Genomic DNA, 17,887 nt, shown 5'->3' with positions numbered 1-17,887 from the left:
GCATGCTTTTCCAGATTGGGGTACAAAAAGATTGTTACTTCTCAATCATGCATTTAAATTTTATTGTGTGCTTGGATAAGGAAACAAGAACTACAGCAATGGGAAAGTTCCTCTTCTGAAGTAGGAAAACAAATGTGGCATCTTTAATCTCAGCAACTGTGTTTCTAATGTATTTTGAATATTAAACTTCCTACTTGAATTAATAAAAAAAATCAGGAAAAAAAAACCAATTGCAATTCTTTATTTTGTGTCTGGTACAAAATATTTTCAGTGTGAGAACAAGCATGTGATGAATTGTCTTCCTAAGAATCACTAGTTCACTTTTTTTAAAATTCCTGCCACTTATAATTCCCCAAACACAGTGAAAATAATCATACTGGCTAAGTTTCAGAAGACATAAATCAAAAGCAATACATAAGACAAAATCTGACTTTAAGTATTTGCAATGACATATGACTAGAAAAAGATCGATGGTGCTTCTACAGGAAGGACAGTTTATAAATTGCCCTCATAAGCTTAACCAAGTTACAAAAGAATAATCCAAAGGAACAGAAAATAAGCATACCATTACAGAGAATGGTGTAATGGTTTTCTAAAATCCTACTATTTAAAGTACACCCCAGTTAAGAAAATGTGTCACTAGTCAGTTAGTCTTTGCTCAGAATTAAAGAAAACTTTCAGTTTCCCTGAACCATGGGGGCTTTAAAAAATGAGGAAAGAAACATGGACTCTTTGCAGGACAAAACCATATCCCTACTTTTTCTGAATAGTAGACATGATGTGATGTATTGAAAAGAAAAAGTTGAAAAGTGAAAAAATAGTCAGTAAGGAAGAGGCTGAGCTAAAAGGTCTGGATTCTCAACTCATGGTCATTTGAATAATGAATAAATGCTGGACGGGTCTCTGAGTAACCTGGAAAACGAATAAAAAAGGTCAGCAAGTGTTATTTTTGCAAAATTTATTCCAACAGATTTGAGGAAAAAACATCTTACTAGTCAAGCATGTTCAAAATACAGCAGTTAAAATAATTTAAACAGAAATGTTCTAATTCATTCAAGAAGTAAACAAGCGTCTTGAGTACACATTCAGAAAACATCAACAATTTAGGACACAAATTCAAAACAAGGTAAGCTAAGAACAGGCCTATTTGATGGCAAGGTTTCTTCAGGACCAAATCAGAGTTAGATCAAAATAACATGAAAGCAGACTACAGGACCTCACCACAAAGTACCACTCCTGCTACCTGCTCATGTTGACATGGCCACTAAAACAAAGCTCCCACAAAAGCTATCTCAATTCTGCCTTTTGGTGAGAGAAAGAAGCGGGGCATGTAGACAGCTTTAGACCAGAAATGCCATCTAAGTGTGTGCAGTTGCATACAACTTAATGTGCTAACAGCTTCCAACATATCTATCAAATTTGCAACACGGCAGTCCGGTCATTACCTTCTTTTCCTCATCATCATTGGTTATCTGATACACCTAAGTATTAGGGCATTTCCTCCTGCCCTTTGGCACTTATTTATTCGATTGGTGATGTCTTAGAAAAACAACAACGGGAAAGGCAAGTCATTGAAAGGATGGGTACCCAGTATGTTTCAGTATGCTTTCCAACACTTTCCTTTTGCTCTGAATTTGTGTGTTGTTGAGCAAGAAGGATCTTTAAAACGGGAATTTCTGAAGAACATCTGGATCAGTCTGACAAACCCCTCACGGAGCTGGAGCCATGTTCAATTGCATCCTCACTGGCAGCATTGTCGGGAACCTACTGGACAGGATGGTGCGGAGAAAGAATGAAAATTCATTCCCTTATGTACTAGAGGAGGCTTAATCCTCTGATTGCCGTTTGCTCCACACAAAGAAACGTCCTCGGTCCGTAGTAAAACGTAACTATTGTTTTTGGCAGATTTCTAAATACAAGGGGGGAAAAAAATGGGGTGGGCAGACGACGTCTAGTTTACTTCTGTTCCCTTCCCCCTCCCCGATGAGCAGTTCTATCTGCAACCCATGTGGCTGGGAGGCAGCTACAGCCGGTTCCAATTCCTACTTTCCCACTCTGCGCCCCTGCTCGCTGCCGGGGCTGAGCCGAGCCAGGACCGGCCGCGGGCTTCCTCCCCCCCGCCCCCCCGCCGCGCCGTCCTCCCTCTCCGCCGCTCCATCCGATCCTCCGGTCCCCCAGGGCACAGTGTGGGAAGTACGAATTTCCGCTGAGTTCTCTCGGCAACTTTCGGAGCTCGTCTTTCTCCCGCTCCCCGCTCCGCCCGCCGTCCCCTCCCCGACCGCCCCCTCGGCCCCTGGGAGAGCCGGCGGAGCAGCCCCGCGCTCCGCTCCGCTGCGCGCCCGCCCCCCGCGGCAGCGCCGGCTCCGCCACCGCCGCCCCGCAGCCCGCGGGCCGCGACGGGCGGCACAGCCCGGGCAGCGGCCCCGCCAGCGCTCCCGGCCGCCTCGGGCGAGCCCATGGTGCCGGGCACCGCGACCTGCAGCTGCAGCCGCGCTTGCCTGCCCGGCGCGGAGCTCAGCCCGGCGCGGAGCAGAGGAGGGCCCCATTAGCAGCCGCGGAGGAGGCGGAGGGGATGCCGGAGAGACACAAAGCCGGCGGGGGAAGCAGCCCACGGCTCGTCCCGGGATGGGGGCGCCGCGCCGAGTCCGCCTGATGGTGCTGCCGCGGGTGCTCTGGGGCTCCGTCCCCCTCATCCTACTGCTGTTGCCCGTGGCCGAGCCCATCTGCCCCGAGCCATGCGACTGCCAGCAGCACCAGCACCTCCTCTGCACCAACCGGGGCCTGCGCTCCGTGCCCAAGACTGCCGAGCCGCAGGATATCCTCACCTACAGCCTCGGGGGCAACTTCATCGCCAACATCTCCGCCTTCGACTTCCACCGCCTGGCAGGGCTCCAGCGCCTGGACCTGCAGTACAACCGGATCCGTTCGCTGCACCCCAAGGCCTTTGAGCGCCTGGAGCGGCTGGAGGAGCTCTACTTGGGCAACAACCTGCTGCCAGCGCTGGCCCCGGGCACGCTCAGCACCCTGGCCAAGCTGCGCATCCTCTACGTGAACGCCAACGAGATCGGTCGTCTCAGCGCTGCCTCCTTCTCTGGCCTCGACAGCCTCGTCAAGCTGCGACTGGATGGCAACGAGCTGGGCTCGCTGGGCGATTCCACTTTCTCAGGGCTGCCAAACTTACTCTATCTGCACCTGGAGTCCAACCGCATCCGCTGGCTGAGTCGCGGTGCCTTCACTGGCCTGGCCAAGTTGCGCTTCCTCGACCTCTCAGGGAACCAGCAGAGCTCCCTTCGGCACCCAGACATCTTTGGGCCGCTGCGCTCCCTTCACACCCTGCTGCTGGCCAGCAACAGCCTGCGGCAGCTGACAGGGGGGCTCTTCCAGCACCTGCCCGGCTTGGCGAAGCTCTCACTCAGTGGCAACCGACTGTCTCACCTAGCCCCAGATGCTTTCAGGGGGCTGGGCTCGCTGAAGGAGCTGCGCCTGGAGGGGAACCTGTTGAGCCACCTACCTGCCACCCTACTGGAGCCGCTGGACAGCCTGGAGGCACTGGATCTGAGCCGCAATGCACTGACCGCCCTGCACCCGGCTGCCTTCCGCCGCCTCGGCCGCTTGCGGGAGCTCAGCCTGCGGGACAACGCACTGGCCACGCTCCCCGGCGAGCTCTTCGCCTCCAGCCTGGCCCTCTACCGCCTGGAGCTGGAGGGGAATGCCTGGAGCTGCGACTGTCGCCTTCGCGGCCTCAAGCGCTGGCTGGCGGCCTGGCACTCCCAGGGCCGCCTGCTCCCCGTCTTCGTGCAGTGCCGCCTGCCACCCGCCCTGGCCGGCAAGTACCTCGACTACCTGCAGGACGCCCAGCTGCCGCTGCCGCAGGACGGCGGCCCCTGCCCCGATGGTGCCTCTCCTTCCCCGCCATCCCCCGAGGGACTTGGTGGCAACAACAGCGCAGCGGGGCTGCCCCCAGGGCCACTGCCAGCCGCCTCCACCGCCCGCCTGACGATGGGGCTGCCCATGGCCGCCAGCCCCACGCCGGCACCGCTGCCCAGTGCAGCAGCGTGGCCCCGACGGGCCGCTGCCGCCGGGGTCCCGCCGCTGGTGTCCGACCCGTGCGACTTCAATAAGCTGTTCCTGCACAACCTGTCGGTGGAGGCGGTGGGCTCCAGCTGGGTGACGGTGCGCTGGGCCGTGCGGCCACACCGCAGCCCCCGCCTGTTGGGGCCAGCGCGATTCCGCCTCCTCTTCGACCGCTTCGGCGCCGCCGTCAAGTTCCAGCGCTTCGTGTACCTGCCGGAGCGCGGGGAGCCGGCGGCCACGCTGCGGGAGCTCCGCCCGGACACCCCGTACCTCGTCTGCGTCGAGGGCGTCCTGGGCGGCCGCGTGTGCCCGGTGGCGCCGCGGGACCACTGCGCCGGGCTGGTCACCCTGCCCGAGGGCGGCACCGCGGCGGCGGCGGCGGGCGGGCCCCGCGGCCCCGACCAGCAGCTGCTCACGCTGGTGCTGCTGGCGGTGAACGCGCTGCTGCTGCTGGCGGCTCTGGCCGCCTGGGCCGCCCGCCTGCTGCGCAAGAAGGTGCTGGGCCGTCGGCGTCGGAAGGCGGCCCCGGTGCACGTGCGGCAGCTCTACTCCACACGACGCCCGCTCCGCTCCATGGGCACCGGAGTCTCCGCCGACTTCTCGGGCTTCCAGTCCCACCGGCCGCCCCGCGGCGCCGCCGCCTGCGCCCTCAGCGAAGCCGACCTCATCGAGTTCCCCTGCGAGCGCTTCATGGACAGCGGCAGCGGCCGGCACGGGGACGAACACCTGCTGCAGCGCTTCGCCGACTGAGGCCGCGCAGGCCCCGCGGCGGGGAAGGCGGAGGCCGGGCTGCGAGGGCACGGGGCGGCCCGGGGGCGCGGCCTGCAGGCGCGGAGCTGCGGCACAGCGGCTGCGCTCAGCCGCCCTCGCTGCCGGGCTGAGGCTGCCTGTGCGACGGGGTTACCTCTGCCGAGACCTCGTCGTTCTGTCGGGAATCGCCACTAACCCAAGGAAAAGCCCTGACAGGCGGTAACTGTGCCTTGCCATGAGGAGCAAACGGCAGAGCTACTGCCAGCAGCAGCCAGCGCCTCCCTTAAGGAAACTCAGAGCTGTTAATTTAAGTGGGCTATGTTACAGGTGGATTCCTCCGAGTGCAAGTTGGGAGCAAGTTACAGTGAGCGGCCTGGCCCTGTGTGAGGAGCTTTGAACAAGGCACCAGTCCTTCATAATCAAAAATTTGGGTTGAGCATCATCTTTTAATTGCAAGCAGGAAGTTATCTGGAGGGCTACAAATTTGCTGAATAGTTTGAAGGCTGTGCCGTTTCAGCTCAAACCGAATGTGAGGCAATTTAATGTGCACAAGTGTGCTTTTATACTTTTCTCTAAAGGAGGAACAATTATGCAGCTGGTTAGTTCTACAGGAATATATTGCTGACACCACTAAGAAAAAACTAACAGATTTTTGTAGAATGTTTACAAATGAGCTATTTTTAAATTGTTTTTGAATAAATACTGCTTGGTACTTGTACACATTAATGTGTGCTGTAGTTATCTGGGTCCATGATGGTCAGCAGATCGCTGACCCTCACATAATGCATCTTCATTTCTAAATGGGTTGGGTGCAGAGGTGAACTATTGATGGATAAATAATCATTGGTGCCTTATTTCAGAAACAATAATAGGTGAGAACATTTCAGGAATGTGAAACAATCTTTATCCTAACAGGCAATTCTCTCTTAGCCTTAGCCTGCTAAAATTAGAAGCTTTATGTACCTCACTGTGAAATTAAACTTTTTGTGTATTAATCTAGATTATGTGTTTTGTGTAGCTGAGTGAGTAATGCTAGAGTTAAACCCTTATGCAGTAGTATATAATGTTTGGGTTGTTTTGGTTTGTTGGTTGTTGTGGGGTTTTTTAAATTAGGATTTTGCTTTTGGTTTCAGAGCAATGCTAATCATTTTATGGTCAGTTGCTCTCCAGTTCCCCGACATTTTTCTAAATATTTACAGAATGTGGTTCTGTTATTACAAAATATGGTGATTTAGTTTACATTAATAATTCTCTCTGTGTGGTCTACAAACGAGCTAGTTAAAGAGGTTCAAATCAGGATTGCACTTTAAATGCAAATGTTTTAGATGGAGTTTGGTAGATTGTTGAGACCATTGATACAACTTCTGCTCCTTTGAATTTAATGTGCAACCTCAGATGAACTCTTGTGGAACTGAATGGCTTGAAGGAAGTGTTAGTGTACCATGGAGACATTTGTCTCAATATCGTGCATTCCCTGCTGACCCGAGGTGTTCGTGACTACAAGTTGTTTATTACCATAATTGCATGTAAGCAGTTTGGGGGGGTTTCTCTCTCTCACTCTCTTTTTTTTTTTCCTTATCATTTTTCAGATGAACAAGTGTTTACAAAAGATACCATAGTAACTGGTACTTTCAGTTGGAGTTCGGTGACTGAATAGAGAGAAAATACTTTGTGTTCTGAGGGAGAGAGTGTAGAGATCATTTGCCTCAATATTTGTCTTTTCCATGGAGAAAGAAAAAATCGAAGTCTTGTTTCTTGGGTCAGTAGCAAGAAATCCTTTGGGATTTCATTTTGACAGGCTGTAGTTTTCATGAATATCAGGGGCCAAACTTGGTTGTCAGTGTATAGATTAAAATTCACTGCAATAGACACAATGGTGAATGGAATTAAAATTGAGGGAATGCAATATCAGGTTTCATTTTTTGTTAAGAATTTGCAATTTCTGTTCTTTTGGACACCTGGGTGCTTTTGGCCCTTAATGATTGTGGAATACACCACTGTTTGTTGTTAAAATGCAGTGGGCTTATTGAGTAAAGCTGTGTATCACACTAACGTTAGCTCTATCACTGGATATTCTTCCAATGGGAGATGCATAGATGCTGTACATGGTTATAGTCAATTGTCAATAAATCCATTTGCTGAAAGAAAATTTGTGTCTTACATTGTATCTCATAATGCATCCCTCTTTAATCATAGATCAGCTGTAACTTCTTCATTTTATGAGCACAAGGACTGTGGACAGTGTCTCATCATTTTTTCTCGTCTTTTCATCATACACAATGTTTTTAATTTCGTTTTTAGTATGTTTGGACAGTGCAAACAATAAAATAACAAAAATGGGCAGTTCTAAAACAGGTAGACCACCGTCTCAAGATAGGCTAATAAGGTGCTGTTACATCAGTGAACTGTTGATCTTTTATGAGGAAAATTAAGAAATAAAGAGTGTTTGGGATCATATCAGTAGTTTATGCTCATTGGAAGTTACACTTCTGAGGGTTTTTCAGTATTATCAGGCTAATGACATCAGCATATCTTGTTCAGCATATGCATGTTGTTCTAATCAAGAATTCACTGCTTCTATTTGAATTTTTGCAAACATCTGGAGAAATACTAGAATGAGATGGAACTGGCTTTTTGTTCCAGCCTAGGAGAAGTAGACACATAGACCTGCACAACAGCAACAACAAAAAGAGTTGACAGAATTAAGCTGTTGACTTTTTAAAAGCTACAGCTTCTGTAACTCTAGAAATACTTACAGAATTTGTCTGCAGATATTACTTGCAGCATCTTTGCAGAGAGGGAAGTGTATTAGCAGGTGGTTGAGGAAAGAAATGTCAGTGACCTTGAATGACTGAAAAATGTAAATATAGCATGGCTCTGGTTTTACCAGTAGTATTTATAGATATTTTGGTCTTTTTTAAGTCAGCTCCTTTCTAAAGAATGACTGTAAAAACAGTCATAACTAAATGGATGAATCTGCCCTCAATTTGTGCTCAAAATGTTTATCCTTCTAGCAGAAATAGAGTTTTGTTGCTGTGTCCTCTCATGGAATCCATGCAGCTCAGGTAAGAGAACTGAGTACTGATCTGCTGAGTAATTACTGAACGTGGTATTTATCAAAGATTGAAAATCATCAAAATACTGCCCCATCAAATTAAGTGGGCTGCTGGGAGATCTGCAAGAGGTACCAGGGCTTCCCTAGTGTCAACTTTGCCTGATTTGACAGCCTCTGCCACCTCCTGCTCCCCATTTTCAATTCCTGACTTCACTTCATGCAGATGGCATGGTTGATTGTGCAGCTGGAAGGTGAACTGTGAAACTGATCCTTCTGGAAAATAACTTTTGCTAGCACCTCCCCTCTTCACTATTTTTCATCCAGCTCAGTGTCTTTGATTCTGCTTAACTCACACAAGTACTGGAAGTAGCAAAATGTGGGTGTGGAGTTCAGAGGCAGGAAAAAACAGTCAAAGATTGGAAGCTACTTAAACAATCTCAGTTAGTCTTAACATTCAGTTTGTCCACAGTCTAAGAAAATCTAGCCTATTTACATTAAAGTCCTCTGTAGTTGATAGAACTTTACTGAAAGTCTTTAATGATCTGCAGAATTGAACATGCTTAGAACTGCTCTTTATGATCCTAGGAATATTGATGTTACAGCATGGGGCTAGAGGGAAACAATCTGAAGAGAACAGAGGTACAGTGGTGTCAGTGAATGTGGATGAATACCCCTTGTTAAAAAGCACTGCTTGACTATCAGAACCTCAATTAGCACAGTAAAATTTATAAAAATGTTGATCTCTATGCTGTGCTGTTTACTTTTCACAGTGCACTGCAAGTGCCACATTTTAAAATACCATGAACATCTGAACCCTTAGAAAAAGGGACTGGGTAAAGTATGCATGTCTCTTGTGCCTTCTCTTTTCTGCTTTTCCTGGAAGAGATTTGAAAAATGAGGATTTGGGAGGAGAATAAAAGCCTGCTCCAGGATATTTATTTGTCTACTCATCAGGATATTTATTTGACTTGTAAACTAACATTCTGATTGTAGGGGACGAGTCTACAAAAATAATTTGTTTCCATGACAGTATACGTATTTGTAGAGAACTCCACCAATGAATGAGAGAAGTACTACTGCTCCCACTAATTCATGTTTCTCTGGCCACCAAGGGTGTACATACGTTGTGTAAGGTCCACGAGCGAAGCTTTGGCATAAAAAATATTTTTAAGATTAAAATTAATTAATTAAATCAGACAAATTATGCAGACATAGGGATGTACTTGATTTTTTCATATGGGCAACTCCTTTGAGACAAGTTGTTTTATAAATGTTGAATCTATAATCTTATATTTTCTAAGTAGAAATGAGGAATAAGTATTTGGAAACAGAGTGTGCTGGATGTTGGATTTGCTCTTTTTGCTCCATGCTAAATATAGCATAGTTTTGGGAGCCTGTCCAAATACTGCTGTTGTGTTTTTCTTCATAAAAAAAGTTGAGTTTTCTCAAGTGCATACTTTAATTCCCATAGAAATTAAATTCCTGTAGAAAAATAGTCAATTGTCTTTAAAAACAAATATTTATCTTAGTATCATTGTACATTACTTTATTTATAGAGATGCTCCTTGATAAATCTTCTAAAATAATTGATATCTCATTTGTTATTATAAACAAGACCATAGGAATTAGAATTAATACTACAGTATGAATAAATAGTTGGAAGAAAACTCTTTCAAACATAATAGAGATATTTACTAACAAAGAGGAATCTGACACTTTAAAGAGACTTTATGAGTTTTTATGCTGTGTCTCCTTTGTTGTTGGATTCTTAAAAAGTGCATTTATTTATAGTTTGATAATCTATGTTTAATAATTCTATGCTGTAGAAATAAACTGTTGTCCAGAAATGGGAAGACCCCCGCATACATAAATCTCAAAAGTTATTGAGTGTTAAAAAAGAAAAAGTTGGAGTACTGTTAAAAGTATTCATTCTCACCAAAGTATAACCTGATTTTTCATTGCAAAGTGCATTTGAAGCTGTTGCCAAGTAAAGCAGTCCACAGCTAATAAATTGTGGTGTTTCTTGATTTCAGATAATAATCCTGTTCTTTACTTAGGGTGCTTTTTTTAATGTCCAGACAAACATAATCTCTAATCACTTTTTTTTTTCCCCAAATATTTCAATTTTGTATATTGTTCAGTATTTCAAAACACTTTATTGCACTTCTGAGTTCCATCCACGTGGAACATGTACCAAGAGAGAATCTGAACAAACATTAAAGCAATCTGTCAGTCAACATATGCATAGCACTTTGTAATGTAGCAAGTGCTCAGAGGTTGTGAAGTGAGTGGTTTATTTTTTAGAATATTGTGAGAACGAATGCCCAACAAAACATTCATGCAGAGTCACAGCTGTGCCTTCTAGTGATTGCAAATGTCTTACTGTATTGTAGCACCTTATACATCAATCTGGGCTGGTTTGCTTCACCATGTGAGACTAGGAAAAAAAAACCAAAACCCTTGACTATAGGACAAGAATTCAAGGAAATAGAGCAGATAAGCTTTTTGTGAAGTCCTTGGCAAAAATCCTATTAGCCAGCATTTTCCTGGTTCACTTAGCTTCTCATGTGTGCCATTTGTTCCATTGTCATTAGTTCAGTGTATGTTTGTTAACTTGAAGTAAATATTTAGAAGTAATTTGAATAGCTGAAGAAGGCCTGGATACATATAATAGATAAAAATCATATACAGAAAGATAATGAGACAAGTTTTCTCATTGAGAGATTGATTTATCTCCTGAGGGACAAATAGTTCAGGGATGTTGTCTTTGAAATAAACCTGAATACCAGTTTTAAGTCAAAAAAGGAATATTCTTTCCCTGTAACATGAGAAAGGTAGGAAGGTTGCAAATTAGTTACATGGTGCTCTTATTTAATTGCTTGTCAACAAGAGCAAAGATTGGCATTATGTTAACAAATAATATTGCATGGAGATACATGTGTATCCTATCTGGACCCAGAAAAGTTCACTGAAATTGTTTCTGTGATTCATTGTTATACTGCTGTACTTCATCCTGACACTGAGAAAGACTTCTTTTGATATGTCCAATTCCAATCTTTAGCCTCTCAATCTGTCATTGTACCATTGACATATCTATGATTATACCATTTATTTTCCTCATCTTGCTAAATATTTAATATTGAAGTTAAAATTTTGAAGTTGCTCAGCATTGTAGCAGCCTCTGACTGCTGTAAAGCAATTTGAAGTAGGGGATGATACACAGTAGTGATACCAACCTGATGAAAGGTCAAAAAACATTTCACTGTAGAGGAACAGAGTCAAGAAAAAAATGATTTCAGAAAAAAAAAAAGTGTTGTTATAACATGGTTTATTTGCCACTACTGTGTCACAATCTAAATCTTGAACAAGCATGCTGCAAGACAGGGAGCATATGTTAGACTTATGAGACAGTTTGGAGTGGTGCTCAGTACATACAGCAGATGTTCTAGCTTGCCTTTTTTTCAGGAACAGCTTAATCCTTCTGTTTGCACTCCATGAGAGTGAAAAGACTTTAAAACTCTTAATGTAGGTACCCATCAGTAATAGGTCTGTGGTGATGGAATTAATTGTATTGGAGGACTGTGCTCTAAGATGTTAATCTTAAAACAAAATACATAACTTATCTGATCAATGTAGAGATGAACTTCTGTGTAAAGTGACATGGAAATGTCTGTCTCAGCTAATAATTACCAAAGAGAGAGAATCTGTCATGAGCATTGCAGTCAGTTGTTAACTCAGAAAGACATTACCATAAGGACCTAATTAATTAATTTTCCCCTGAACCAAATTTCTCCTCTTCCTCTTGTTGCCTAAAACCAGATTATTTAGAACATTTTGTCAAAACCTTCAGTTTTTCTTTCTCCCAGCACCACTCCTGTATTGGGAATTAGCAGCATAAAACTCTCTTGCAACTTTTTAGTGTGAGGGTGGCAGAAATAACTCAGAGCTATCTGTACTCACTGAGTTCAATATGAAAATGAATGAAGTAGTAAAAGAGCCAAAAATCGAGCTTCCCAGTAGTTTCTGTAAGCCTGGTGAAGGTGCTGTGATCCTTGCTGTACAGTTTTACTTGTGCTTTCCACCTGAGCGCTCTTTCTGGTGTAGCATTACCTTCTTCTGGCATCTCACTCCTTAACATAGGGGTTTTTTCAATAAATTTTTGGCATTGGGGCTAGCAGATGTTTAATTTTTTTTCTATCTAATTTTTGAATTCTGTGTAATGAGAGTTTGTTTTGGTTTGTTTTATCTGTTTTGAAATAAGAGATAACAGCCATTTACAGCCTATAGTTTACAGCCAAAATACAGTCTGTTCTTAGTAAGAAAAGGAAAGAGTATTGAATTTTCAATAAATCCAGCTTAAATGGAAGTTATTTTGTTCAGGAATGATTTGTGATTGGAATGGTTCACTGGAATCCCACTGATACTAATCTACTGCATAAAGTACAGAGCTTTTTGATTTTCCTGCTAGGATATATCCCTAAGAACCTGAGACTGTAGAGGTCCAGCAGAAAATAAAGGCATTCCTTCCTTCCATTTCTGTGTCTCAAATGGAAAAGAGATTCAGGCTCAGCATCTTTGTCACCAGAATGTATGTAAGAATTTTATTTATTCTATAACATATGTATTGATCTAAGCTGATTTGGTAACTGAGGAGTTATAAATAGTATTCACACTAAAGGGAGCATCAAAAACCTGATATTTTTGAAGAAGTAGTCTCCTTAGTTTTCCTCTGTAAAACTGAAGCCAGCACAGACTGAGGTAACTGGCAGTTTGCTGAAGGTGCTGACAGTTCTTTGAGATGTCTGTAGTATATAATTGGGTGCACTTTCCAATAGTGTCTCATATATTTTATTCAGAAGTATTTAGAGTAAGTCCCAGGCAGAAAATACTAATGAATTCCAAACTGTTAGCTTGTGGTGATACTGATCTACTCAGATGTTGGATTCGTTTTTTTTTATTGGCACTTGCAAGTGCACCTGAGGCATACCTGAATTTCAGTCTAATCATGTGCTTTTATCCAACCTGCTAAAATCACCTATCATTTCAATTACCACAGCTGTACCTGTAAATTCCTGCCATTTTCACTTATGAAATTTTACTTTTAGCTTTTCACTTATACTGTGGTAGAAAATCATCTTAATTTACTATCTCCTAGGCCTTGAGATATGCAGTTGCTTATGAAACACGAGAATTCACAATTTTTCCAACCTTCCAAATACAGTCAAACTCCAACAATCAGAACAGGTTGGTTTGTTTTTTATTCCCACACAACCCCCCACAACTTCATGGTAAAAACCATGAGGATTAGAGCTTTGCCATATACTACATTTGCCAAAGTCTACCAGAAGTGAGAGTGGTGACAGGACTCAAATGTGTATGTGCTAAAATAATAAATAATTTGGCTGTTCAGATTTGGAACACTACAAAATTTGAGCATGTGAGAAACATCACTAGAACTGATTTTGTACTGTGAGACTTACCAGTTATATTGTGGGGGGTTTCCCCTGAAACGTTCTTTGTTCTTTTCCCTATTTTATTTTGCTTCTCCACCTGGCTAGAGGCTTTTGGATTAATACAGTAAGAATGACTGAAATATGTGTTTAAGGATGCTGAGCATCCAATGTGTCTGAGAAGCTGGAAGTGCTTAGAAAATAGGTTGCCTTGCAAAATATGCAAAATAGAGATATTGAGAGGCATCCAAGTTCAACATTATGGTCATTTGTTGGATAGCTGTCCAAATTAATGTATTGTACTCCCTGTATATCACTATTAGCTGCTTTTTGTTTCTCTTTGTGGTCTGTAATGAATGTCAAGTTTTGTACCTCTTTCACTGTGTTTTGACCTGGTTCTGTAGCCACTCAGGTTGTATTTTTCTCCAGCATGGCCTGTACAGATATTGAGTATTGTTTTTATGCAATAAACCAATATCCATCAATAAACCACAAGAAAACAAGAATTATGGATTTAGCAAACGTGTTTCTTGCATAAAGATTTATCATTCAGCTGACAATAATGCAGGTAGACAGCCCCTGTGATCTATGTGATCTATTTGTTCTGATTCTTCAGAACAACTGCTGCCCCTCCTGAGAAGGAAAAGCTGTCGGACTTCTCCTGTTTGTGATCTTTTCATTTTGGTAGAAAATAGTTTAAGTTTCTTGACTGAAGGAGGTAAAATCCTGACATACAGGCCAGTGGTAGAGCTTTTATCACCTGTGTGTGTTTTCACTTCAAAGAGCTCCTGTTTTTCAGACAGTGCCCTTTGAATTAAAAGTGATCAAAATTGGACAGGAACAGACAGAAATGAATTTTTGTTCAGGAATCTGAATATTCAAAACAATAGTAATTCATACATTATAAAGAGGAATTAATGAATCTGGCATCATTCTCTAAGGCACTGATTTCATTTTAAGCAGCTCCTCTTGCTGTTCTCCCCAGCAGCGCTCTCCCTCTCTCCCATGCCACCCCTCTGAGCACTGCTGCCATCAGCCTGTATTTATCAGAAGCCTTTGGAAATTGATTTGCTTCTTGGATTTTGGTTTGGGGGTTTTTTTCTGCTGTTTTTTTCCATGTCCCCTCCTTCTTTGCCTTTTTCAGATTTTCAACATCAGGATTATGGCAACCAGGTCGTTACAGTAGAGCTGCCAAAACTGAGCCATGACCTGTGTGTTTTAAAGTCAGGGGTTAGAGCTGATGCTTTATCTGCTTAACTGCAATGCTGAAACATTTTAAACAACCTTTGTTTCATAATTCCTCTGCCCTTTTAGTGTCCTCAAATGGTCAATTTACTCTTCTGAAAAAGTAAGTGGAGTTTTCCTGACTCATCTTTTCCATGTAAAGTCATTATGTCTGACCCATAAATACAAACTTCCAAAGAGCACATACTTTGCATCTGAAAAGGTCGGAATGGCATGTATTTTCCTGAGGGGACAGAAGCCCTCTCAGTATGTCCAGGAAGACTTTATTAACCATCCATTTAAAGTACATGAAGTTAAATATCACTTTGCAAAAGGCATTATTTTGGGGAGCAGCATTGGATATAATTAAAACTATGCTTATTACCGATTTAAAAAAAATTTAAACTACAGGATTAGAGCATAAACCCACAGTTGCTTATGAATCCTCCAGATTAAATAGTTATTCCTATAATTATTTGTTTTATTGGTACAAACACATTATGCCAAACTGGTGTAGCACATCTGACTCCAAGGCAGCCTAGTTTTTGCTAATTTTGATGGACCTACATCAGACCTGAACTTGAGCCAATTTTTCTATTTTCCTGCTTCTGCTGCAAAATTTAGCTGTGGCTCTTAAGAAGAATTGGTGGTCTATTTAAATAGGAACCTGATTAAGCAAATCAGTTACTTATCTCTTTCACATAACTGTGAAGTTATACTCTGATAATTGGTGAAGCAGTGTGTGAAACTAATTGATTTCCGGAAAATATTCATCTGTGATTCAGCTACACCCGTTACGCTTCTTGGAATATCACCCGGAAAATCAAGCTACCAAAAGGAAACATCTGTTTGTATCTAAAAACCCAAATATTTCTGAAGTTTAGCAACACAAATTCTTCTTGGGGCTGCCACCGCTTAGATTCAGCTCTGGAACAAATACCAAAAGGATACTTGAGGTGACCTTTTGTATCAGATTAAACAAAATGAGAAAACACTTGGCAATCACACTTCCTCTGCTAGGCCATGGGAAACAGCAGAGCAGAGGAACAGATACAGTAAAAACATGTTAATTCAATCTCATTTGCTTTAGAAGATTCCAGCAGTGAAAAGAACAACTAACTGTGAAAAACCTGAGGTCTCTGTAATTTGGCACCTCTTGAAGACTGTCTAGAGCTATCTCAAGCAGCAATAATATGTGAGGGGATGGAGAGAAACAAAGTACGACTCTTCCAGTGGACTGCAGTTTTGGTATCAGTATTCTTGTTGCATGTAAACATACTGGGTTTGAATATTTTTTTCATATATTTCTTTAAAACACTGTGTGGATTTCAAAGTTCCCTGTGCCACAGTTATTCTGATTCTCTTGTTTGTTGGTCTGCTAAGAAAAGCTGGGGGAGGGAAACAAATTGTAGTTTCCCAGTAAGGCTAAGCTGGCACAAACCAGAATGCTGTTAAAATGACAGTCCTGTTTGCTGGTGGATGCTCATCCCCTCCATCTGTCCATCCAGAACATGCTGGGTAATAACACTATTGATAATATACATTGCTGTTGCTTGCTGCTTGTTGGCAAGGCAACTGGGTTGTTTGTTTGCATCTGACAATGCAAAACAATAGGAATAGTCAGCTCTACTAAGCAAATTATAGATCTGTGATCAAAGGACATTGCACTGTAAAAGGTGAATGGACAAAACAGTCCTCAGGGAAGGGAGGATGAATGCAACTGTTTACCTGTTAATGATTTGCATTATTATGCAGTAGGACTATGCCCCAAGGACTCACTCAAGGAGGTTAAATCTTACCCCTTCTGAGCAGTAGGGGTAGTTTGGTTTAGTTTGCTCAAGCTGGCTGTTCAATACCACAGGTGACTCTCTACCTGTCACAGCCTGCCTCCGTGGTGCCTCGCTCTGTGCTGCTGCCTTCTGTCCAGCCATGCTCAGATCTCACAGTTCTTCCCTGTGTGCAAGGGCTTAACATCTGCAGGCTTCTCCTAACTGGACAGGATGCCATGGACACCCTTCCTCCTCCTTCCAGAGGGAAGCAGCTGCAAGAAGAGTGGGAAGGCACAAGGACATTGGGACTTCCACACAGCCATGTGTGGGCGAGAAGCCCAGAAGACAAACTGCAGCTTCCAGACCAGTTGTGTAGCCAGTAGGCAGGGATGGGAAAACAAGAATAGGGAGATTTTGCCTGGAGACAAAACTTCAGCAACGACAAGGATGACGGCCAAACAAGGGCTTGGTGAGGAAAAAAGGGTTGCAGCATGCAGAACCTTTGACCGGGTTATGAAAATTCAAGGCCAAAAGTGCTCATAGGGTTGTTTTGGCCAGCTGAATTGTTTCATTCTTCCATCTCTGTCTAACAGTCAGGAGACAGATCTTCCTGTTTGCTTGGGCTTTTTTAGAAGAAAGGAATATGATGTTTCAACTCTCTCACCACCCTATAACCCTTCTTGTCCATCTGTGCACAGAGCAGTCAGAGTCCAAAGAGAACAAAATTATCTTGAAAATAAAGGGTCCAGTCACACTAGGCTGCTGCCTCCAGCAGCAAAGTGTTGTTTGCAAATGATAGTAAGCAGGTCTAAAGGTAGTTTAAATAGGATCACAGACTCTTCCTGGCTCTGGGGCATCTGTAAGGAGAGGTTCTACAGCCAGGTTCCACCTTTGCCGTACAGAATTTCTGCTTCTCTCTTTCTCCCTGAACAGGTTGCCATATGTCATACTTGCTTTCTCAGGCTCTTGGCATGAGACTTGCAGCTGTGGGTTGATGCTGCCAAATTACAAGTAAGGGCAAATATCACATTTCCTAGAAATAAAAGCAATTTCTTTAAAAGCTACTGAAAGTCATGGGAAACTTGCATTGTAGCATGTGTAAGCTCCCATCAGGGTGATGCTGTTGTTGGCTGGATGCTGTAGGATAATTTTTAGCAAATGAAGGTGTGCTGTCATGGCGTTGTCTTCTACTAATAAAAGAGGTGGTGATATGTGGGCAGGTACACAGAACCAAACTCAATTATTATTTCAGCCGCAAACCAAGAAGGTTATTGAGTCCTGTAGGTGGTATTCTTGTATGAATGCCATCTTCTTCCTCTGCTCTCACATGAGATCTCACTGCAATGTGCAGGGTGTGGAGAAAGTCCCTGCTGCTCACTTGCCCAGATTGGTAGAAAAGCTCTTAGAGGAAGAGTTAGCCTCAGGAGAAGGAGTTTCCTAAACCAAGAGTTTGACTGGCAGCTGTGCATACCCCTGGAGCATGAGGCAGGCTCAGCCCTGAGAAGAGTGCAAAGCACACAGTTATTTAATCATCCATTTAAACAGTCAGGCTACTCGCTGTAGGC

General features: G+C 43.7%; 1 protein-coding gene across 1 annotated transcript; it reads left to right on the top strand.

Moving 5' to 3' along the window:
• Positions 1 to 2,433: 2,433 nt before the first annotated feature.
• On the top strand, positions 2,434 to 6,973 carry TRIL (TLR4 interactor with leucine rich repeats). Its single transcript, XM_033069116.1, has one exon. It carries the CDS (start codon positions 2,626 to 2,628, stop codon positions 4,822 to 4,824), a length of 2,199 nt encoding a protein of 732 aa, XP_032925007.1. The 5' UTR covers positions 2,434 to 2,625; the 3' UTR covers positions 4,825 to 6,973.
• The last annotated feature ends 10,914 nt before the right edge of the window (positions 6,974 to 17,887 follow it).

This window comes from Catharus ustulatus, chromosome 1, assembly GCF_009819885.2.
Source record: "Catharus ustulatus isolate bCatUst1 chromosome 1, bCatUst1.pri.v2, whole genome shotgun sequence".
NCBI lineage: Eukaryota > Metazoa > Chordata > Aves > Passeriformes > Turdidae > Catharus > Catharus ustulatus.
Note: the sequence above shows the minus strand (reverse complement) of the source record. Positions and strands in the feature narration are given on the sequence as shown.

Bases quoted from the DNA above. Each gene is read 5' to 3' on its own strand.
- TRIL (XM_033069116.1), top strand. From the start codon at position 2,626: ATGGGGGCGCCGCGCCGAGTCCGCCTGATGGTGCTGCCGCGGGTGCTC.